Below are 23,635 nucleotides of genomic sequence, written 5' to 3' on the forward strand. Positions count from 1 at the left end.
TGAATGAGTAAGTGTGTCCAAACTTTTGACTGGTACTGTACATGTCAGTACATACACACAACAAGTAGATCACATGGAGGAGAGGCGGTGTGCCATGAGGTGTCGCTTCTTCTTTGTTTTTTGAAACCAGGTTTGCTATTCTCTTGAGCAACATGAGATGGAAGGGCGTTCCATGCAATAATGGCTCTGTATAATACTGTACGTTTCCTTGAATTTGTTCTGGACCTGGAGACTTGGGAAAAAACCCTCTGCTGTCATGTCTGGTGGGGTAATTGTGTGTTTCAGTGCTGTGTAATTTGGCTATGAAAACAATTTGGAATTTCCTATACATTGTTGCTTATAAAAACAAGACTCTCTTAGCCAAGAGTCTCTCTTGGCTAAGCATTGAGGAAAGACTGACTGCATCACTTCTTGTTTTTATAAGCAACAATGTATTGGAAATGCATAGTATTGATATTAGCCCTCTGATCACAGTGAAGAGCAAGACGTGCCGCTCTGTTCTGGGCCAGCTGCATCTTAACTAGGTTTTTTTTTGCAGCACCTGACCATATCACTGGACAATAATCAATAATAGCCTGCAAGACTTGCTTTGTGGAGTGTGGTGTCAAAAAAGCAGAGCATCTCTTTATCGCGGCAGCACTCTCCCTATCTTTACAACCATTGAATCAATATATATAAATATATAAATAAAGGTTTAAAAAATATATATATATTTCTTTTGACCATGACGGCTTACAATCTAAGGTAACACCAAGTAATTTAGTCTCCTCAACTTGCTCAAGAGCCATATCATTCACAGATTCAGCTGAGGTCTAGGACTTGTACCAAATACAATGATTTGTACCAAATACAAATCTCTTCGTTTTTGAGATTTTCAGGACCCAGTTTATTACCGGCCACTCATTCCAAAACTGACTCCGACTCCTTCTTACATGTTTCAGTGACTTCATTATCTGTGGTTGCTGACCTGTATAGTGTTGAATCATCAGCATACATGGACACACACATTGGTAAAAATATAAAATAGTAGGTCCTAGAGAGCTGCCCTGCAGTACACCAGACTTTAAATGTTTAACATTAGAGAAGTTTCCATTAAAGGAAACCCTACATGTTCTATTAGATAATTGCCATATTGTGGATTCACAGCTGAAGTTGAAAGCCATAACACTTAAGGTTTTTCAACAATAAGTTATGGTCAATAATATCAAGGGTTGCACTGAAATCTAACAGTACAGCTCCCACAATCTTCTTAGTATAGATTTATTTGAACCAATCATCAGTCATTTGTGTCAATGCAGTACATGTTGAGTGCCCTTCTATATGCATGCTGAAAGTCTGTTCATTTGTTTACAGAGAAATAGCATTGTATTTGGTCAAACACAATTTTTCCCAACAGTTTACTAAGAGCTAGCAGCAAGCTGATAGGGCAAATCAAATCAAATCAAATGTTATTTGTCACATACACATGGTTAGCAGATGTTAATGCGAGTGTAGCGAAATGCTTGTGCTTCTAGTTCCGACAATGCAGTGATAACCAACAAGTAATCTAACTAACAATTCCAAAACTACTGTCTTATACACAGTGTAAGGGGATAACGAATATGTACATAAGGATATATGAATGAGTGATGGTACAGAGCAGCATACAGTAGATGGTATCGAGTACAGTATATACATATGAGATGAGTATGTAGACAAAGTAAACAAAGTGGCATAGTTAAAGTGGCTAGTGATACATGTATTACATAAGGATGCAGTCGATGATGTAGAGTACAGTATATACGTATGCATATGAGATGAATAATGTAGGGTAAGTAACATTATATAAGGTAGCATTGTTTAAAGTGGCTAGTGATATATTTACATCATTTCCCATCAATTCCCATTATTAAAGTGGCTGGAGTTGGTTCAGTGTCAATGACAGTGTGTTGGCAGCAGCCACTTAATGTTAGTGGTGGCTGTTTAACAGTCTGATGGCCTTGAGATAGAAGCTGTTTTTCAGTCTCTCGGTCCCAGCTTTGATGCACCTGTACTGACCTCGCCTTCTGGATGATAGCGGGGTGAACAGGCAGTGGTTCGGGTGGTTGATGTCCTTCATGATCTTTATGGCCTTCCTGTAACATCGGGTGGTGTAGGTGTCCTGGAGGGCAGGTAGTTTGCCCCCGGTGATGCGTTGTGCAGACCTCACTACCCTCTGGAGAGCCTTACGGTTGAGGGCGGAGCAGTTGCCGTACCAGGCGGTGATACAGCCCGCCAGGATGCTCTCGGTTGTGCATCTGTAGAAGTTTGTGTGCTTTTGGTGACGAGCCAAATTTCTTCAGCCTCCTGAGGTTGAAGAGGCGCTGCTGCGCCTTCTTCACGACGCTGTCAGTGTGAGTGGACCAATTCAGTTTGTCTGTGATGTGTATGCCGAGGAACTTAAAACTTGCTACCCTCTCCACTACTGTTCCATCGATGTGGATAGGGGGTGTTCCCTCTGCTGTTTCCTGAAGTCCACAATCATCTCCTTAGTTTTGTTGACGTTGAGTGTGAGGTTATTTTCCTGACACCACACTCCGAGGGCCCTCACCTCCTCCCTGTAGGCCGTCTCGTCGTTGTTGGTAATCAAGCCTACCACTGTTGTGTCGTCCGCAAACTTGATGATTGAGTTGGAGCGTGCGTGGCCACGCAGTCGTGGGTGAACAGGGAGTACAGGAGAGGGCTCAGAACGCACCCTTGTGGGGCCCCCGTGTTGAGGATCAGCGGGGAGGAGATGTTGTTGCCTACCCTCACCACCTGGGGGCGGCCCGTCAGGAAGTCCAGTACCCAGTTGCACAGGGCGGGGTCGAGACCCAGGGTCTCGAGCTTGATGACGAGCTTGGAGGGTACTATGGTGTTGAATGCCGAGCTGTAGTCGATGAACAGCATTCTCACATAGGTATTCCTCTTGTCCAGGTGGGTTAGGGCAGTGTGCAGTGTGGTTGAGATTGCATCGTCTGTGGACCTATTTGGGCGGTAAGCAAATTGGAGTGGGTCTAGGGTGTCAGGTAGGTTGGAGGTGATATGGTCCTTGACTAGTCTCTCAAAGCACTTCATGATGACGGGAGTGAGTGCTACGGGGCGGTAGTCGTTTAGCTCAGTTACCTTAGCTTTCTTGGGAACAGGAACAATGGTGGCCCTCTTGAAGCATGTGGGAACAGCAGACTGGTATAGGGATTGATTGAATATGTCCGTAAACACACCGGCCAGCTAGTCTGCGCATGCTCTGAGGGCGCGGCTGGGGATGCCGTCTGGGCCTGCAGCCTTGCGAGGGTTAACACGTTTAAATGTCTTACTCACCTCGGCTGCAGTGAAGGAGAGACCGCATGTTTTCGTTGCAGGCCGTGTCAGTGGCACTGTATAAAGTGATTTAGTCTGCCTGGGAGCAAGACATCCTGGTCCGTGACTGGGCTGGGTTTCTTCTTGTAGTCCGTGATTGACTGTAGACCCTGCCACATGCCTCTTGTGTCTGAGCCGTTGAATTGAGATTCCACTTTGTCTCTGTACTGACGCTTAGCTTGTTTAATAGCCTTGCGGAGGGAATAGCTGCACTGTTTGTATTCGGTCATGTTACCAGACACCTTACCCTGATTAAAAGCAGTGGTTCGCGCTTTCAGTTTCACGCGAATGCTGCCATCAATCCACGGTTTCTGGTTAGGGAATGTTTTTATCGTTGCTATGGGAACGACATCTTCGACGCACGTTCTAATGAACTCTCACACCGAATCAGCGTATTCATCAATATTTTTATCTGACGCAATACGAAACATGTCCCAGTCCACGTGATGGAAGCAGTCTTGGAGTGTGGAGTCAGCTTGGTCTGACCAGCGTTGGACAGACCTCAGCGTGGGAGCCTCTTGTTTGAGTTTCTGCCTGTAGGCAGGGATCAGCAAAATGGAGTCGTGGTCAGCTTTTCCGAAAGGTCTGCTGTTAGAACCAGTAAAGGCTGCTTTACAATTCTTGGGTTGCGGAATGACTTTGGCTTCCCTCCAGACCTGAGGACTAACACATTCCTCTAGACTTAGATTAAAGATATGACAGATAGGAGTGGCCATAGTCAGCTACCATCCTCAGTAGATTTCCATCTAAGTTGTCAATGCCAGGAGGTTTGTCATTATCGATCGATAACAATAATCGACTCACTGCTCATTGTTGGTATTTCCTGCCTTCATAATACAGTTTCTTCTTGTTTTTGTTGAGTTTAGTCATATCATTTCAAAAGTTGCAGTTAGTCAGCCAGTAGTCAGATGTGCAGCCAGACTTATTATAAGACAGACAGACAGACAGACAGTTTAGAAATGTAGAGGAGCGTGGGCGGAGCTCACTACTCTGTCAGTGAGAAACTGGCTGCTAAGGGATTTCCCATGATGCCCTCTCTTGCTGTCAGACCCCTCTGCCTCTGCTCATTACGGTGGCTCCACCACACGTCATGCTTCAGTCCCGTTGCATCTCCCCAGGGATCTGTCCTACTCCCCAAAACAGAGCAGTGTACCGATCAACGCATACACCACCACCGACAGACCATAAACAGCCATACATATTGATGAGCCTCAAGCTAAATAAATAGTCTCCATGCAATGTGATTAATTCTGTACACTATTAGAAGAAAAGGTTGCTTAAAGAAACAAATAAGGGTTCCATCTCTTGTTTCATAAATGGAACCCCTAAAGATTCTATATAGATCCCTTTTATACCTAGGGGTTCTTGACTGAACTCCATATAGAACCCTGCATGGTGCCATTTATGAATTATGGCTACTACTATTAAATAGTAATACTTTGAGCGAAGAACATAATTGAATAAACAATTGAATAATGGACAAAATAATATCAGCATCGTTTTTAGAATTTATTATTATATTATGCAAACATACAGTAGTTTAGAAATATGAACTGGTGGCCAGGGAGGCATCTCTTTGTTTGAATGATCACCCACATCAACACTGGCTGACTTCTTTACAATACAATATACTGCCCATTAGTTACAGTTAGTTGCAATTCTATAGCAATTTAGAGTGGTAAAGCTGCTGCGCGTTTGGACAATTAATAGACACTGCCATAAATAAAACCTAATAAAAAAGTATGTTTTGTCCAAGACACGGGCCAGTGCGCCATAGCCAATCAGAGCTACAATAGGCCTATGTGCACACACACGGCCCTGTCATCATTCACTTTGAACTGGACTATGTGTTTCCAGGCAGTAGGGCCTGCCATCGTTCACTTTGAACTGGACTGTGTGTTTCCAGGCAGTAGGGCCTGCCATCATTCACTTTGAACTGGACTGTGTGTTTCCAGGCAGTAGGGCCTGCCATCATTCACTTTGAACTGGACTATGTGTTTCCAGGCAGTAGGGCCTGCCATCATTCACTTTGAACTGGACTATGTGTTTCCAGGCAGTAGGGCCTGCCATCATTCACTTTGAACTGGACTGTGTGTTTCCAGGCAGTAGGGCCTGCCATCGTTCACTTTGAACTGGACTGTGTGTTTCCAGGCAGTAGGGCCTGCCATCATTCACTTTGAACTGGACTGTGTGTTTCCAGGCAGTAGGGCCTGCCATCATTCACTTTGAACTGGACTGTGTGTTTCCAGGCAGTAGGGCCTGCCATCATTCACTTTGAACTGGACTGTGTGTTTCCAGGCAGTAGCCACAGCGCGACTTCAGATCATTACAACACATTCACCAAAAGCCACAACACCTGAATGGATTTCTGTAAATATGTAAGTACCACAGGAGTCCAATTACATTTGGGAACTTCACATTCCTATTGATCAAACAATCATGAAAAGGTAGGCTCTCTCTCAGTTGCCTATGCACATCAACAACAACAAGATCAACAACTAATGTTAGCCAGAGCAAGATGCGCCAAATTGCACTGAAACTAAAGGAAATAATAGGCTGCTTGTCCTTCTGCAGCTTGCCTGCCAATGTATGCTTGTCCTTCTGCAGCTTGCCTGCCAATGTATGCTTGTCCCACCCACTTTTTAACAACTGAATGGGAACTTGCCTGCCCGACCATGCCAAATACGCAAGCCAAGTGGTGTCAAACTCAATCAACGCACAGACCATATTGAAATAACACAATGAATTTGCAGGCCAGACAAACACTATTTAAAACATTATAAAGGGGCAACAGCGACCCAAACTGGTAATTGTTTTATTTGAAAAAAATATTTCCCTTTTATAAAGTCAGCTGATGTACATGGGATGCTGTATTCAGCGTTTTAACATATTAAAACAAAAGAAGAGAAGTCATATTTGTCCAGCCTTTGCTGCTATGCTTGCAGATGTGCATAATATAGTGCGACTCTAATCAAAAAGTATTTAGTAACTAACAAATGTTGCTGTAGGTTGTTGTTTTAAACGTAAAACATGTTTACATTTGTTTTGCACTGCATGGATTTTTTTTTTTTTTTTTCACCTTTATTTAACAGGTAGGCTAGTTAAGAACAAGTTCTCATTTGCAACTGCGATCTGGCCAAGATAAAGCATAGCAATTCGACACATACAACAGCACAGAGTTACACATGGAATAAACAAAACATACAGTCAATAATACAGTAGAAAAAAAGAAAACAAAGTCTATATACAGTGTGTGCAAATGAGGTAAGATAAGGGAGTTAAGGCAATAAATATGCCATGGTGGCAAAGTAATTACAATATAGCAATGAAACACTGGAATGGTAGATGTGCAGAAGATGAATGTGCAAGTAGAGATACTGGGGTGCAAAGGAGCAAGATAAATAAATAAATACTGTATGGGGATGAGGTAGATAGATGGGCTGTTTCCAGATGGGCTATGTACAGGTGCAGGGATCTGTGAGCTGCTCTGGCAGCTGGTGCTTAAAGCTAGTGAGGGAGATATGGGTCTCCAGCTTCAGTGATTTTTGCAGTTCGGAAATCACTGGAACAGTCATTGGCAGCAGAGAACTGGAAGGAAAGGCAACCAAAGGTGGAATTGGCTTTGGGGGTGACCAGTGAGATATACCTGCTGGAGCGCGTGCTACGAGTGGGTGCTGCTATGGTGACCAGTGAGCTGAGATAAGGCCGGGCTTTACCTAGCAGAGACTTGTAGATAACCTGTAGCCAGTGGGTTTTGCAATGAGTATGATGCGAGGGCCAACCAACGAGAGCGTACAGGTCACAGTGATGGGTAGTGTATGGGGCATTGGTGACAGAAAGGATGGCACTGTGATAGACTGCATCCAATTTGTTGAGTAGAGTGTTGGAGGCTATTTTGTAGATGACATCGCCGAAGTTGAGGATCGGTAGGATGGTCAGTTTTACGAGGGTATGTTTGGCAGCATGAGTGAAGGATGCTTTGTTGCGATATAGGAAGTGGAGATGCTTAATATGAGTCTGGAAGGAGAGTTTACAGTCTAACCAAACACCTAGCTATTTGTAGTTGTCCACATATTCTAAGTCCGAGCCGTCCGGAGTAGTGATGCTGGATGGGCGGGCAGATGCAGGCAGTGATCGATTGAAAAGCATGCATTTAGTGTTACTTGCATTTAAGGGCAGTTGGAGGCCACGGAAGGAGAGTTGTATGGCATTGAAGCTCGTCTGGAGGTTGGTTAACAATGTCCAAAGAGGGGCCAGAAGTATACAGAATGGTGTTGTCTGTGTAGAGGTGGATCAGAGAATCACCAGCAGCAAGAGCGGCATCATTGATGTACACAGAGAAGAGAGTCGGCCCGAGAATTGAACCCTATGGCACCCCCATAGAGACTGCCAGAGGTCCGGACATAGGCCCTCAGAGTTCAGTGTGTCAAATCGATCAGAGAGGTAGTTGGTAAACCAGGTGAGGCAATCATTTGAGAAACCAAGGCTGTCGAGTCTGCTAATAAGGATGTGGTGATTGACAGAGTCGAAAGCCTTGGCCAGGTCAATGAATATGGCTGCACAGTATTGTTTCTTATCGATGGCGGTTATGATATCGTTTAGAACCTTGAGCGTGGCTGAGGTGCACCCATGACCAGCTCTGAAACTAGATTGCATAGCGGAGAAGTGGGATTCGAAATGGTAGGTAATCTGTTTGTTAACTTGGCTTTCGAAGACCTTAGAGATACAGGGTAGGATAGATATAGGTCTGTAGCAGTTTGGGTCTAGAGTGTCACCCCTTTGAAGAGGGAGATGACCGCGGCAGCTTTCCAATCTTTGGGAATCGAAAAGAGAGGTTGAACAGGCTAGTAATAGGGGTTGCAACAATTTCTGCAGATAATTTTAGAAAGAGAGGGTCCAGATTGTCTAGCCCGACTGATTTGTAGGGATCACCGGTGCCGTTGAATTCAGCATTGCTGTATGGTGCACTCAAAATATATTGTAGTAGGCTACTGCTCAAATGTTGCTGTAATTGGCCTACACGTTTCTGCTTTGCATGGTGTTTTGTTGCAGATTTAGTCATTTGGTTATTCATGGTCAAGCTTTAAAAACTGATGCCAGACTGCAACATTATAGTAGCCTTTCCCTCAAACACACAAAAGCAGCGCAATTGAAGTTGAATTCAATGCATTTTTTGTCAAATATAACATTTTTAACTTCTTATGAAGTTCGTTTTGAAGCGTAAACTGGGAATTTGTTATTTTTTACTGATATTATGATTATGTTTGTTTCATATCTGCAAAGTAGATAAAACGCTGTCAGTTCCACTTTAATACCTTGAAAAATAATGTGCTTATTGATAGGCTACTTGCAAGTTGGTTCAACCACTGTTATTTTCTCCTGCTTCTAGCTTTTAATTTGCAACAGCACAGGTTTTTATGAACCTTGCTGTTTTCAGCTCAGACCTTGGCAACAATGTTTAAAAATCTGAATTTGATCTTCCTCCTGCCATAGAACTCTAACGGTGTCGGACGTCGTTTTTATGACCAGGCGAAATCATGCAGCAGCATCATTAATATGGACATCAATGTCAAACAAATTAAAAGGGAATGTTAGCTGTCATTTGAGTTTGATGTGACTGGGTTATCTTTTGTTTGCTGTTGATTTCTAAAATCCCCATTACACTCTGGGGTACACTCTTAGAAAAAAGGGTTCCGAAGGGTGCTTTGGCTGTCCCTATAGGAGAACCCTTTTTGGTTCCAGGTAGAACCATTTTTGTTTCCATGTGGATCCCTCTGTAAAAATGATTCGACATGCAACCCAAAAGGGTTGTACCTGCAACCAGAAAGGGTTCTTCAAAGGGTTCTCCTATGGGGACAGCCGAAAAACCCTTTAAGGTTCTAGATAGAACCTTTTTTTCTTAAGAGTGTAGGGATAGAACCCTCAACGTTCTTTGGCTTCATTGGGTATGTATACAGTATATACTATATAAAAACCTGTTTTAGTAAAGGGTTCTTTAATCTCACCAAAAGAACCAAAAGGTTCTATATAGAACCCCAAATAATATTTTTTTCTAAGAGTGTATGGTGTTGCTTTTTCATTTCCACTTAAAGTGGAGGTTGGATCGGAGTCACAATTAAAGCTAAACGTGTTTCCTGTGGTTATTATGCTGTCCGACTAGCTATAAATGTTGAAGATCAGAACATTTGTTGTACTTTGCTGTTGTCCAGAAGACTATTCTTTAGGGTTATACTTGACCCATGAGATATATCCCAACGGGCACAGACGACAATTCAATGTACAGTTGAAGTCAGAAGTTTACATACACTTAGGTTGGAGTCATTAAAACATGTTTTTCAACCACTCCACAAATGTCTTGTTAACAAACTATAGTTTTGTCAAGGTTAGGGCATCTACTTTGTGCTTGACAAGTCATTTTCCCAACAGTTGTTTACAGACAGATTAACATTATTGTTATTTTATTATAGACAATCTTTTTACTTTAGTTTATTTAGTAAATATTTTCTTAACTGCATTGTTGGTTAACGTCTTGTAAGTAAGTATTTCACAGTAAGGTCTACACCTGTTGTCTTCGGGACATGTGACAAATCAAATTGTATTTTATTTGATGTTCCACGTTGGTTCAACGTAATTTCATTGAAATGACGTGGAAACAACATTGATTCAACAAGTACAGTATGTGCCCAGATGGCTGTTTATGGTGTGCTACGGTGAGATGCTATGCAAAGGTTCTCTGTTGATGTTCTTCTCCAGGACATTGCTACCATGCAGCTGTGTGCCAACAAGCTGGACAAGAAAGACTTTTTTGGGAAGTCTGCCCCCTTCCTGGTCTTCTACAGAAGTAACGAGGATGGAACGTGAGTGTAGCTGCCGAGGAAATGTCCTAGTTTCCTAGTAATGTCTAGTTTCATCTACATCTTTCCTATGCTTTACCACAGTATGTAATGTAGTCTGTGGGTTCGGTTCGAGCTCTGAGTATCATTTGTCCTCATCTTGGGATTGTCTCTAGTGATTGCTAGTGATATCACCTAAGCACATTGTGAGTTCCTCTCTGTAACGTTCTCTTCAACTCTGTTCCAGGTTCACTATCTGTCATAAGACGGAGGTGGTTAAGAACACACTGAATCCTGTGTGGCAGCCCTTCACCATCCCAGTGAGGGCCCTCTGTAATGGGGACTATGACAGGTTAGAGTGGAGAGGACAGAGGGACAGTATGCTTTGGGTTGCATGACCAATGATAGTCACACCCCCAGCCTGAAGGACAATCTATGACTATGTTGTGTGAAAGGATTGTGGTCATACGCACGTCCATAAAAAACGTGTATGAATATGCTCCCAGTTACCTTTATTGACAGCGTTTCAATACACAAGGACCTTCGTCAGGTCAGGTATGTTGTAGGGTATCAATAACGTTGAAACATTGGGACACTTTCTGGGGGAACCAATGGGGGACCTCTACAGTACGAGCAGCAGAATGATGACTTCAACTGTCAGTCACTGGGGGCGATCAGAATAATGCCAGCAGTCGGCCCTGGTTTCCTAGGGGCCAGCACTGGTGTTATTGGGATTGACTCAGAGTATTCACACCACGTTACCACACCATTCACTGTCAACGATGCTGATGGAGTCTCTGTGAGTCAGTGTTGTGTTGACAAGACAGAAGCCTACCTCTCATGAACATATCAGAATGTCGCCTTTTTATTTAGAAGGAATAGATCTATGGTGGTTGTGTCAAAGGTCATGTTGAACAAATGAAATACTGTGAGCTCTGAAAGTATTGGGACAGTGACACATGTTGTTGTTGTTTTGTCTCTGTACTCCAGCACTTTGGATTTGAAATGATACAATGACTATGAGGTGAAAGTGCAGCCTGTCAGCTTTAATTTTAGGGTATTTCCAATATGTTTTTCTTCTGTTTCCCGTCCTAGAACAGTGAAGGTGGATGTGTATGACTGGGACAGAGATGGAAGGTATTTTTTTTGTGCGCTTTTTGATTTCCACATGAAAATCAAATGCTTTGTGAATGTGTCTCATGCCGTCAGTTATTTTTCCCCACAGCCATGATTTCATTGGCGAGTTCACCACAAGTTACAGAGATTTCTCACGTGGACAAAACCAGTTTAATGTCTATGAGGTGAGCCACAAATGTTTGTTCATTTTCAGTAGCATACAGTGCATTCGGAAAGTATTCAGACCCCTTGACTTTTCCCACATTGTGTTACATTAGACTTTTTCTAAAATGGATTAAATAAAACAATTTCCTCATCAATCGACACACAATACCCCATAATGACAAATCGAAAACAGGTTTTTTGAATGTTTGGCAAATGTATTAACTTTAAAACAGAAATACCTTATTTACATAAGTATTCATACCCTTTGCTATGAGACTCGAAATTGTACTCGGGTGCATCATGTTTCCATTGATCATCCTTGATGTTTCTACAACTTGATTGGAGTCCACCTGTGGTGAATTCAATTGATTTGGAAAGGCACACTCCTGTGTATATAAGGTCAGACAGTTGACAGTGCATGTCAGAGCAAAATCCAAGGCATGAGGACGAAGGAATTGTCCGTAGAGCTCCGAGACAGGATTGTGTTGAGGCACAGATCTGGCGAAGGTTACCAAAAAATGTCTGCAGCATTGACGGTCCCCAAGAACACTGACCTCCATCATTCTTAAATGGAAGAAGTTTGGAACCACCAAGACTCTTCCTCTTCCTAGAGCTGTTTGCCCGGCCAAACTGAGCAATTGGGGGAGAAGGGCCTTGGTCAGGGAGGTGACCAATAATCCGATGGTCACTTTAACAGAGCTCCAGAGTTCCTCAGTGGAGATGGTTGTCCTTCTGGAAGGTTCTCCCATCTCTGCAGCACTCCACCAATCAGGCCTTAATGGTAGAGCGGCCAGACAGAAACCACTCCTCAGTAAAAGGCACATGATAGCCCGCATGGAGTTTGCCAAAGGGCACCTAAAGACTCTCAGACCATGAGAAACAAGATTCTCTGGTCTGATGAAACCATGATTGAACTCTTAGACCTGAAGGCCAAGTGTCACGTCTGGAGGAAACCTGGCACCATCCCTACAGTGAGCATGGTGGTGGCAGCATCATGCTGTGGGGATTTTTTTTAGCAGCAGGGACTGGGAGACTTGTCAGGAGCGAGGGAAAGATAAAAGGAGCAAAATAGAATGAGATCATTGATGAAAACTTGTTCCAGAGCGCTCAGGACCTCAGACTGGGGCGAAGGTTCACCATCCAACAGGACAGCAACTCCAAGCAAACAGCCAAGACAACACAGGAGTGGCTTCTGGACAAGTCTCTGAATGTCCTTAACTGGCCCAGCCAGAGCCTGGATTTGACCCCGAACATCTCTGGAGAGACCTGAAAAGCTCTGTCATCCAAACTGACAGAACTTTGGAGGTTCAACTGAGAAGAATGGGAGAAACTCCCCAAATACATGTGGGCCAAGCTTGTAGCATCATACCCAAGAAGACCTTCGGCTGTAATCGCTGCCAAAGGTGCGTCAATAAAGTACTGAGTAAAGGGTCTGAATACATATCGACATGTTATATTTTATTGGATTATTTAAAAAGAAATTTGCAAAAATGCATAACCTGTTTTTGCTTTGTCATTAATTAGATATTTTGTGTAGATTGAGGGACAAATACTTTTGAATACATTTTAGAATAAGGCTGTAACGTTAAAAAAAATAATGGAAAAAGTCGAGGGGTTTGATTACATTTCTAATGCGCTGTATACCAGTATATGCATATGTGGTTACTATTGTCATGAATATCCTTTCAGTTTTGTTTGTTATGTTGTACCTTGAATAGATGTGTACATCCATGTACACATTATGAAAAATATCTACCACAAGCATTTTAAGTTCATATTGCTTTTGAAATAACTACTTACTGTGTTTTCTTATCCATGCTTTTATTTTTCATGAACCAGGTTCTAAATCCGAAAAAGAAGGGCAAGAAAAAGAAATACATTAACTCTGGCACGGTAAGTACTTATCTGGCACGGTAAGTACCTTCTGCTTATCTGCCTGTCAGCTTCAACATTGTAATGATTTATATGGGTCACTATTGTCATCATACTATCCCCCCCACCCCCCCTGCCCCCATCACTACTATCATCAGGTAACACTGCTGTCCTTCAAAGTGGAGTCGGAATATACCTTTGTGGATTTCATCCGAGGCGGGTGAGTGGAATGTTAATTAGCCCAGGGTCAATTAAGCCTATACCTGTGTGGATAAACAGCTTGGGAACCCCCGTGATTACAGGCCTTGGACTTACATTGCTTCATCTAACCAGTTAGTCAATTACGGTCATGGCAAGAGTAATATAACAACTGCTCAATAAACTATTGATCAACGTCCTGGTTGAAGAGGTTTGGTCCTCGGAGGGCAGTATTCTAATTTGGATCAAGTTTATCTTTTTAATGATTTTCAACCCCTTCTTTCCCAACAGGACACAACTCAACTTCACAGTAGCCATCGACTTCACTGCTTCTAATGGTAAGTGGAGCTCAGGGCGGTCATTGGCCATCTAAAACATTTAAACACACAGTAGATGAATTGCAAATGCATACTAATTACACGACATGACCAAAAGTATGGACACCTGCTTGTCGAACATCTCATCCCAAAATCATGGGGATTAATATGGAGTTGGTCCACTCTTTGCTGCTATAACAGCCTCCACTCTTCTGTGAAGGCTTTCCACTAGATGTTGGAACATTTCTGCATGGACTTGCTTTCATTCAGCCACAAGAGCATTAGTGAGGTTGGGCACTGATGTTGGACTATTAGGGCTGGCTTGCAGTCGTCGTTCATATTCATCCCAAAGGTGTTTGATGGAATTGAGGTCAGGGCTCTGTGTAGGCCAGTCAAGTTCTTCCACACCAATCTCGACAAACCATTTTTGTATGGACGTCGCTTTGTGCACTGGGCATTGTCATGCTGAAACAGGAAAGGGCCTTCCCCAAACTGTTGCCACAAAGTTGGAAGCACATATTCGTCTGGAATGTCAGTGTATGCTGTATCGTTAAGATTTCCCTTCACTGGAACTAAGGGGCCTGAACCATGAAAAACAGCCCCAGACCATTATTTCTTCTCCACCTAACTTTACACTATGCATTGGGGCAGGTATTGTCGTTGGCACTGCCAGATGGTGAAGAGTGATTCATCACTCCAGAGAATGCATTTCCACTGCTACAATGTCCAATGTCGGCAAGCTTTACACCACTCCAGCCGATGCTTGGCATTGCGCATGGTGATCTTAGGCTTGTGTACGGCTGCTCTGACATGGAAACCCAATTTTATGAAGCTCCCGGCGAACAGTTCTTATGCTGACGTAGCTTCCAGAGGCAGTTTGGAACTCGGTAGTGAGCGTTGCAACTGAGGACAGACGATTTTTACACACCACGCACTTCAGGCGGTCCCGTTCTGTGAGCTTGAAGTGGCCGACCACTTTGCGGTTGAGCCGTTGTTGCTCCAATATGTTTCCACTTCGCAATAACAGCACTTACAGTTGACCGGGGCAGTTCTATCAGGGCAGAAATTTGACGAGCTGACTTGTTGGGAAGTTGGCATCCTATGATGGTGCCATGTTGAAAGTCACTGAGCTCTTCAGTAAGGCCATTCTAATACCAATGTTTGTCAATGGAGATTGCATGGCTGTGTGCTCTAATGTATATACCTGTCAGTAACGGGTGTGGCTGAAATAGCAGGATCCACTAACTTTAAGTGGTCTCCACATAAGTTTGTGTATACAGTATATTTAGGTCATTTATGCACATATTAAATAACAGGGGTATACTGTAGGTCACTACATGCATCAGCAGGGATCAGACATGGATCTAGCTTCATTTCAGTTGTAGCTATGTGTGTGTCTGTTTTAACTAGCCACTGTGGCTTTGTACTGCTTGCTCTTTGGGGTTTTAAACTGGGTATCTGTAAAGCACTATGAAAATTGCTGGTGGTAAAAATGGCTTTATAAAATCCTTTTGATTCGTTGAATTTGTGCTGTGTGACAGGTGACCCGTCTCAGCCCACCTCCCTCCACTACATGAACCCGTACCAGATGAATGCGTATGCCATGGCCCTGAAGGCTGTAGGGGACATCATCCAGGACTATGACAGTGACAAGCTCTTTCCTGCCTACGGCTTCGGAGCCAAGCTACCTCCCGATGGAAAGATATCCCACGCATTCCCTCTGGTTAGACACACACACTGCTATGATTAGACACACTGTCAGTCCCAAACCCAGAAGGACGTACACATCATGTACCAGATTACAGTAAAACACCTCTAGTATCATGTATCACATTAGAGTAAAACACCTCTAGTATCATGAATCAGATTAGAGTAAAACACCTCTAGTATAATTTATCAGATTAGAGTAAAACACCTCTATCATGTATCAGATTAGAGTAAAACACCTCTAGTATCATTTATCAGATTAGAGTAAAACACCTATTGTATCATTTATCAGATTAGAGTAAAACACTTATTGTATCATTTATCAGATTAGAGTAAAACACCTCTATCATGTATCAGATTAGAGTAAAACACTTATTGTATCATTTATCAGATTAGAGTAAAACACCTCTATCATGTATCAGATTAGAGTAAAACACCTCTAGTATCATGTATCAGATTAGAGTAAAACACCTCTTGTATCATTTATCAGATTAGAGTAAAACACTTATTGTATCATGTATCAGATTAGAGTAAAACACCTCTTGTATTTTTTTATTTTTTTATTTCACCTTTATTTAACCAGGTAGGCTAGTTGAGAACAAGTTCTCATTTGCAACTGCGACCTGGCCAAGATAAAGCATAGCAGTGTGAACAGACAACACAGAGTTACACATGGAGTAAACAATTAGCAAGTCAATAACACAGTAGAAAAAAATGGGCAGTCTATATACAATGTGTGCAAAAGGCATGAGGAGGTAGGCGAATAATACAATTTTGCAGATTAACACTGGAGTGATAAATGATCAGATGGGCATGTACAGGTAGAGATATTGGTGTGCAAAATAGCAGAAAAGTAAATAAATAAAAACAGTATAAAAACAGTATGGGAATGAGGTAGGTGAAAAAGGGTGAGCTATTTACCTATAGACTATGTACAGCTGCAGCGATCGGTTAGCTGCTCGGATAGCTGATGTTTGAAGTTGGAGAGGGAGATAAAAGTCTCCAACTTCAGCGATTTTTGCAATTCGTTCCAGTCACAGGCAGCAGAGTACTGGAACGAAAGGCGGCCAAATGAGGTGTTGTCTTTAGGGATGATCAGTGAGATACACCTGCTGGAGCGCGTGCTACGGATGGGTGTTGCCATCGTGACCAGTGAACTGAGATAAGGCGGAGCTTTACCTAGCATGGACTTGTAGATGACCTGGAGCCAGTGGGTCTGGCGACGAATATGTAGTGAGGGCCAGCCGACTAGAGCATACAAGTCGCAGTGGTGGGTGGTATAAGGTGCTTTAGTGACAAAACGGATGGCACTGTGATAGACTGCATCCAGTTTGCTGAGTAGAGTGTTGGAAGCCATTTTGTAGATGACATCGCCGAAGTCGAGGATCGGTAGGATAGTCAGTTTTACTAGGGTAAGCTTGGCAGCGTGAGTGAAGGAGGCTTTGTTGCGGAATAGAAAGCCGACTCTGGATTTGATTTTTGATTGGAGATGTTTGATGTGAGTCTGGAAGGAGAGTTTGCAGTCTAGCCAGACACCTAGGTACTTATAGATGTCCACATATTCAAGGTTGGAACCATCCAGGGTGGTGATGCTAGTCGGGCATGCGGGTGCAGGCAGCGATCGGTTGAAAAGCATGCATTTGGTTTTACTCGCGTTTAAGAGCAGTTGGAGGCCACGGAAGGAGTGCTGTATGGCATTGAAGCTCGTTTGGAGGTTGGATAGCACAGTGTCCAATGACGGGCCGAAAGTATATAGAATGGTGTCGTCTGCGTAGAGGTGGATCAGGGAATCGCCCGCAGCAAGAGCAACATCATTGATATATACAGAGAAAAGAGTCGGCCCGAGAATTGAACCCTGTGGCACCCCCATAGAGACTGCCAGAGGACCGGACAGCATGCCCTCTGATTTGACACACTGAACTCTGTCTGCAAAGTAATTGGTGAACCAGGCAAGGCAGTCATCCGAAAAACCGAGGCTGTTGAGTCTGCCGATAAGAATTTGGTGATTGACAGAGTCGAAAGCCTTGGCGAGGTCGATGAAGACGGCTGCACAGTACTGTCTTTTATCGATGGCGGTTATGATATCATTTAGTACCTTGAGTGTGGCTGAGGTGCACCCGTGACCGGCTCGGAAACCAGATTGCACAGCGGAGAAGGTACGGTGGGATTCGAGATGGTCAGTGACCTGTTTGTTGACTTGGCTTTCGAAGACCTTAGATAGGCAGGGCAGGATGGATATAGGTCTATTGCAGTTTGGGTCCAGGGTGTCTCCCCTTTGAAGAGGGGGATGACTGCGGCAGCTTTCCAATCCTTGGGGATCTCAGACGATATGAAAGAGAGGTTGAACAGGCTGGTAATAGGGGTTGCGACAATGGCGGCAGATAGTTTCAGAAATAGCGGGTCCAGATTGTCAAGCCCAGCTGATTTGTACGGGTCCAGGTTTTGCAGCTCTTTCAGAACATCTGCTATCTGGATTTGGGTAAAGGAGAACCTGGAGAGGCTTGGGTGAGGAACTACGGGGGGCGGAGCTGTTGGCCGAGGTTGGAGTAGCCAGGCGGAAGGCATGGCCAGCCGTTGAGAAGTGCTTATTGAAGTTTTCGATAATCATGGATTTATCGGTGGAGACCGTGTTTCCTAGCCTCAGTGCAGTGGGCAGCTGGGAGGAGGTGCTCTTGTTCTCCATGGACTTCACAGTGTCCCAGAACTTTTGGAGTTGGAGCTACAGGATGCAAACTTCTGCCTGAAGAAGCTGGCCTTAGCTTTCCTGACTGACTGCGTGTATTGGTTCCTGACTTCCCTGAACAGTTGCATTTCACGGGGGCTATTCGATGCTATTGCAGTCCGCCACAGGATGTTTTTGTGCTGGTCGAGGGCAGTCAGGTCTGGAGTGAACCAAGGGCTGTATCTGTTCTTGGTTCTGCATTTTTTGAACGGAGCATGCTTATCTAAAATGGTGAGGAAGTTACTTTTAAAGAATGACCAGGCATCCTCAACTGACGGGATGAGGTCAATGTCCTTCCAGGATACACGGGCCAGGTCGATTAGAAAGGCCTGCTCACAGAAGTGTTTTAGGGAGCGTTTGACAGTGATGAGGGGTGGTCGTTTGACTGCGGCTCCGTGGCGGATACAGGCGATGAGGCAGTGATCGCTGAGATCCTGGTTGAAGACAGCGGAGGTATATTTGGAGGGCCAGTTGGTCAGGATGACGTCTATGAGGGTGCCCTTGTTTACAGAATTAAGGTTTATACCTGGTGGGTTCCTTGATGATTTGAGTGAGATTGAGGGCATCTAGCTTAGATTGTAGGACTGCCGGGGTGTTAAGCTTATCCCAGTTTAGGTCACCTAACAGAACAAACTCTGAAGCTAGATGGGGGCGATCAATTCACAAATGGTGTCCAGGGCACAGCTGGGAGCTGACGGGGTCGGTAGCAGGCGGCAACAGTGATAGACTTGTTTCTGGAGAGAGTAATTTTCAAAATTAGTAGTTCAAACTGTTTGGGTATGGACCTGGAAAGTATGACATTACTTTGCAGGCTATCTCTGCAGTAGACTGCGACTCCGCCCCTTTGGCAGTTCTATCTTGACGGAAGATGTTATAGTTGGGTATGGAAATCTCTGAATTTTTGGTGGCCTTCCTGAGCCAGGATTCAGACACGGCAAGGACATCAGGGTTAGCAGAGTGTGCTAAAGCAGTGAGTAAAACAAACTTAGGGAGGAGGCTTCTGATGTTGACATGCATAAAACCAAGACTTTTCGATCGCAGAAGTCAACAAATGAGGGTACCTGGGGGCATGCAGGGCCTGGGTTTACCTCCACATCACCCGCGGAACAGAGAAGGAGTAGTATGAGGGTGCGGCTAAAGGCTATCAAAACTGGTCGCCTAGAGCGTTGGGGGCAGAGGATAAGAGGAGCAGGTTTCTGGGCATGGTAGAATATATTCAGGGCATAATGCGCAGACAGGGGTATGGTGGGGTGCGGGTACAGCGGAGGTAAGCCCAGGCACTGGGTGATGATGAGAGAGGTTGTATCTCTAGACATGCTGGTTGTAATGGGTGAGGTCACCGCATGTGTGGGGGTGGGACAAAGGAGGTAACAGGGGTATGCAGAGTGGATCTAGGGGCTCCATTGTGAACTAAAACAATGATAACTAACCTGAACAACAGTATACAAGGCATATTGACATTTGGGAGAGACATACAGCGAGGCATACAGTAATCACAGGTGTTGAATTGGGAAAGCTAGCTAAAAACAGTAGGCGAAGCTAATCAGCCAGCACAACAAACAGCAGGTAAAATGGCGTTGACTAGGCAACTGGGCCGACAGATAAACAAACAAGCAGAATGGGGTACCGTGATTAATGGACAGTCCAGCGTGCGTCAGCTATGTAGCCAAGAGATCAGTGTCCAGGGGGCAGCGGTGGATGGGCAGGGAAGCTGGGCTGGCGAGTGTTATCCGGGTTTTTAAAAAAACTAACAATGACTAAATAGCTTGTAGCTAGTTAGCTGGTTAGCGTCTGGAGGTTCTTGAGTGTGTCATAAAAATAAATAAATAATAGTATCATGTATCAGATTAGAGTAAAACACCTCCAGTATCATGTATCAGATTAGAGTAACACACCTCCAGTGTCATGTATCAGATTAGAGTAAAACACTTATTGTATCATTTATCAGATTAGAGTAAAACACCTCTATCATGTATCAGATTAGAGTAAAACACCTCTAGTATCATGTATCAGATTAGAGTAAAACACCTCCAGTATCATGTATCAGATTAGAGTAAAACACCTCCAGTATCATTTATCAGATTAGAGTAAAACACCTCCAGTATCATGTATCAGATTAGAGTAAAACACTTATTGTATCATGTATCAGATTAGAGTAAAACACCTCCAGTATCATGTATCAGATTAGAGTAAAACACCTCCAGTATCATGTATCAGATTAGAGTAAAACACCTCTAGTATCATTTATCAGATTAGAGTAAAACATCTCCAGTATCATGTATCAGATTAGAGTAAAACACCTCTTGTATCATGTATCAGATTAGAGTAAAACACCTCTTGTATCATGTATCAGATTAGAGTAAAACACTTATTGTATCATGTATCAGATTAGAGTAAAACACCTCCAGTATCATTTATCAGATTAGAGTAAAACACCTCCAGTATCATGTATCAGATTAGAGTAAAACACTTATTGTATCATGTATCAGATTAGAGTAAAACACCTCCAGTATCATTTATCAGATTAGAGTAAAACACCTCCAGTATCATGTATCAGATTAGAGTAAAACACCTCTAGTATCATTTATCAGATTAGAGTAAAACATTTATTGTATCATGTATCAGATTAGAGTAAAACACCTCCAGTATCATTTATCAGATTAGAGTAAAACACCTCCAGTATCATGTATCAGATTAGAGTAAAACACCTCTAGTATCATTTATCAGATTAGAGTAAAACACCTCCAGTATCATGTATCAGATTAGAGTAAAGCACTTATTGTATCATGTATCAGATTAGAGTAAAACACCTCCAGTATCATGTATCAGATTAGAGTAAAACACTTATTGTATCATGTATCAGATTAGAGTAAAACACTTATTGTATCATGTATCAGATTAGAGTAAAACACCTCCAGTATCATGTATCACATTAGAGTAAAACACTTATTGTATCATTTATCAGATTAGAGTAAAACACCTCCAGTATCATGTATCAGATTAGAGTAAAACACCTCCAGTATCATGTATCAGATTAGAGTAAAGCACTTATTGTATCATGTATCAGATTAGAGTAAAACACCTCCAGTATCATGTATCAGATTAGAGTAAAACACTTATTGTATCATGTATCAGATTAGAGTAAAACACCTCCAGTATCATGTATCAGATTAGAGTAAAACACTTATTGTATCATGTATCAGATTAGAGTAAAACACCTCCAGTATCATGTATCAGATTAGAGTAAAACACCTCCGGTATCATGTATCAGATTAGAGTAACACACCTCCAGTATCATGTATCAGATTAGAGTAAAACACCTCTAGTATAATTTATCAGATTAGAGTAAAACACCTCCAGTATCATGTATCAGATTAGAGTAAAACATTTATTATATCATGTATCAGATTAGAGTAAAACACCTCCAGTATCATTTATCAGATTAGAGTAAAACACCTCCAGTATCATGTATCAGATTAGAGTAAAACACTTATTGTATCATGTATCAGATTAGAGTAAAACACCTCTAGTATCATTTATCAGATTAGAGTAAAACACCTCCAGTATCATGTATCAGATTAGAGTAAAGCACTTATTGTATCATGTATCAGATTAGAGTAAAACACCTCCAGTATCATGTATCAGATTAGAGTAAAACACTTATTGTATCATGTATCAGATTAGAGTAAAACACCTCCAGTATCATGTATCAGATTAGAGTAAAACACCTCCGGTATCATGTATCAGATTAGAGTAACACACCTCCAGTATCATGTATCAGATTAGAGTAAAACACCTCTAGTATAATTTATCAGATTAGAGTAAAACACCTCCAGTATCATGTATCAGATTAGAGTAAAACACCTCCAGTATCATTTATCAGATTAGAGTAAAACACCTCCAGTATCATGTATCAGATTAGAGTAAAACACCTCCAGTATCATGTATCAGATTAGAGTAAAACACCTCTAGTATCATTTATCAGATTAGAGTAAAACACTTATTGTATCATGTATCAGATTAGAGTAAAACACCTCCAGTATCATGTATCAGATTAGAGTAAAACACCTCCAGTATCATGTATCAGATTATAGTAAAACACCTCCAGTATCATGTATCAGATTAGAGTAAAACACTTATTGTATCATGTATCAGATTAGAGTAAAACACCTCCGGTATCATGTATCAGATTAGAGTAACACACCTCCAGTATCATGTATCAGATTAGAGTAAAACACCTCTAGTATCATTTATCAGATTAGAGTAAAACACCTCCAGTATCATGTATCAGATTAGAGTAAAACACCTCCAGTATCATTTATCAGATTAGAGTAAAACACCTCCAGTATCATGTATCAGATTAGAGTAAAACACCTCTAGTATCATTTATCAGATTAGAGTAAAACACCTCCAGTATCATGTATCAGATTAGAGTAAAGCACTTATTGTATCATGTATCAGATTAGAGTAAAACACCTCCAGTATCATGTATCAGATTAGAGTAAAACACCTCCAGTATCATGTATCAGATTATAGTAAAACACCTCCAGTATCATGTATCAGATTAGAGTAAAACACTTATTGTATCATGTATCAGATTAGAGTAAAACACCTCCAGTATCATTTATCAGATTAGAGTAAAACACCTCCAGTATCATGTATCAGATTAGAGTAAAACACTTATTGTATCATTTATCAGATTAGAGTAAAACACCTCTATCATGTATCAGATTAGAGTAAAACACCTCTAGTATCATGTATCAGATTAGAGTAAAACACCTCCAGTATCATGTATCAGATTAGAGTAAAACACCTCTTGTATCATTTATCAGATTAGAGTAAAACATCTCTAGTATCATGTATCAGATTAGAGTAAAACACTTATTGTATCATGTATCAGATTAGAGTAAAACACCTCCAGTATCATGTATCAGATTAGAGTAACACACCTCCAGTATCATGTATCAGATTAGAGTAACACACCTCCAGTATCATGTATCAGATTAGAGTAAAACACCTCCAGTATCATGTATCAGATTAGAGTAAAACACCTCCAGTATCATGTATCAGATTAGAGTAAAACACCTCTAGTATCATTTATCAGATTAGAGTAAAACATCTCCAGTATCATGTATCAGATTAGAGTAAAACACTTATTGTATCATGTATCAGATTAGAGTAAAACACCTCCAGTATCATTTATCAGATTAGAGTAAAACACCTCCAGTATCATGTATCAGATTAGAGTAAAACACTTATTGTATCATGTATCAGATTAGAGTAAAACACCTCTAGTATCATTTATCAGATTAGAGTAAAACATTTATTGTATCATGTATCAGATTAGA

At 42.2% G+C, this 23,635-nt stretch overlaps 1 protein-coding gene across 1 annotated transcript in view; it reads left to right on the top strand.

Moving 5' to 3' along the window:
• LOC118374262 (copine-9-like) overlaps nucleotides 1–23,635 on the top strand; it is a 110,962-nt gene that overhangs the window by 52,407 nt on the left and 34,920 nt on the right. The window contains exons 8-15 of the mRNA XM_052484788.1: nucleotides 10,111–10,214; nucleotides 10,438–10,542; nucleotides 11,286–11,327; nucleotides 11,416–11,491; nucleotides 13,311–13,364; nucleotides 13,502–13,563; nucleotides 13,833–13,879; nucleotides 15,400–15,581. Coding sequence (XP_052340748.1) covers nucleotides 10,111–10,214; nucleotides 10,438–10,542; nucleotides 11,286–11,327; nucleotides 11,416–11,491; nucleotides 13,311–13,364; nucleotides 13,502–13,563; nucleotides 13,833–13,879; nucleotides 15,400–15,581 — 672 coding nt within the window. The remainder of the gene's footprint in view (nucleotides 1–10,110; nucleotides 10,215–10,437; nucleotides 10,543–11,285; nucleotides 11,328–11,415; nucleotides 11,492–13,310; nucleotides 13,365–13,501; nucleotides 13,564–13,832; nucleotides 13,880–15,399; nucleotides 15,582–23,635) is intronic.

Source organism: Oncorhynchus keta, chromosome 28 (assembly GCF_023373465.1).
Source record: "Oncorhynchus keta strain PuntledgeMale-10-30-2019 chromosome 28, Oket_V2, whole genome shotgun sequence".
In the NCBI taxonomy this organism is placed as follows: Eukaryota; Metazoa; Chordata; class Actinopteri; order Salmoniformes; family Salmonidae; genus Oncorhynchus; species Oncorhynchus keta.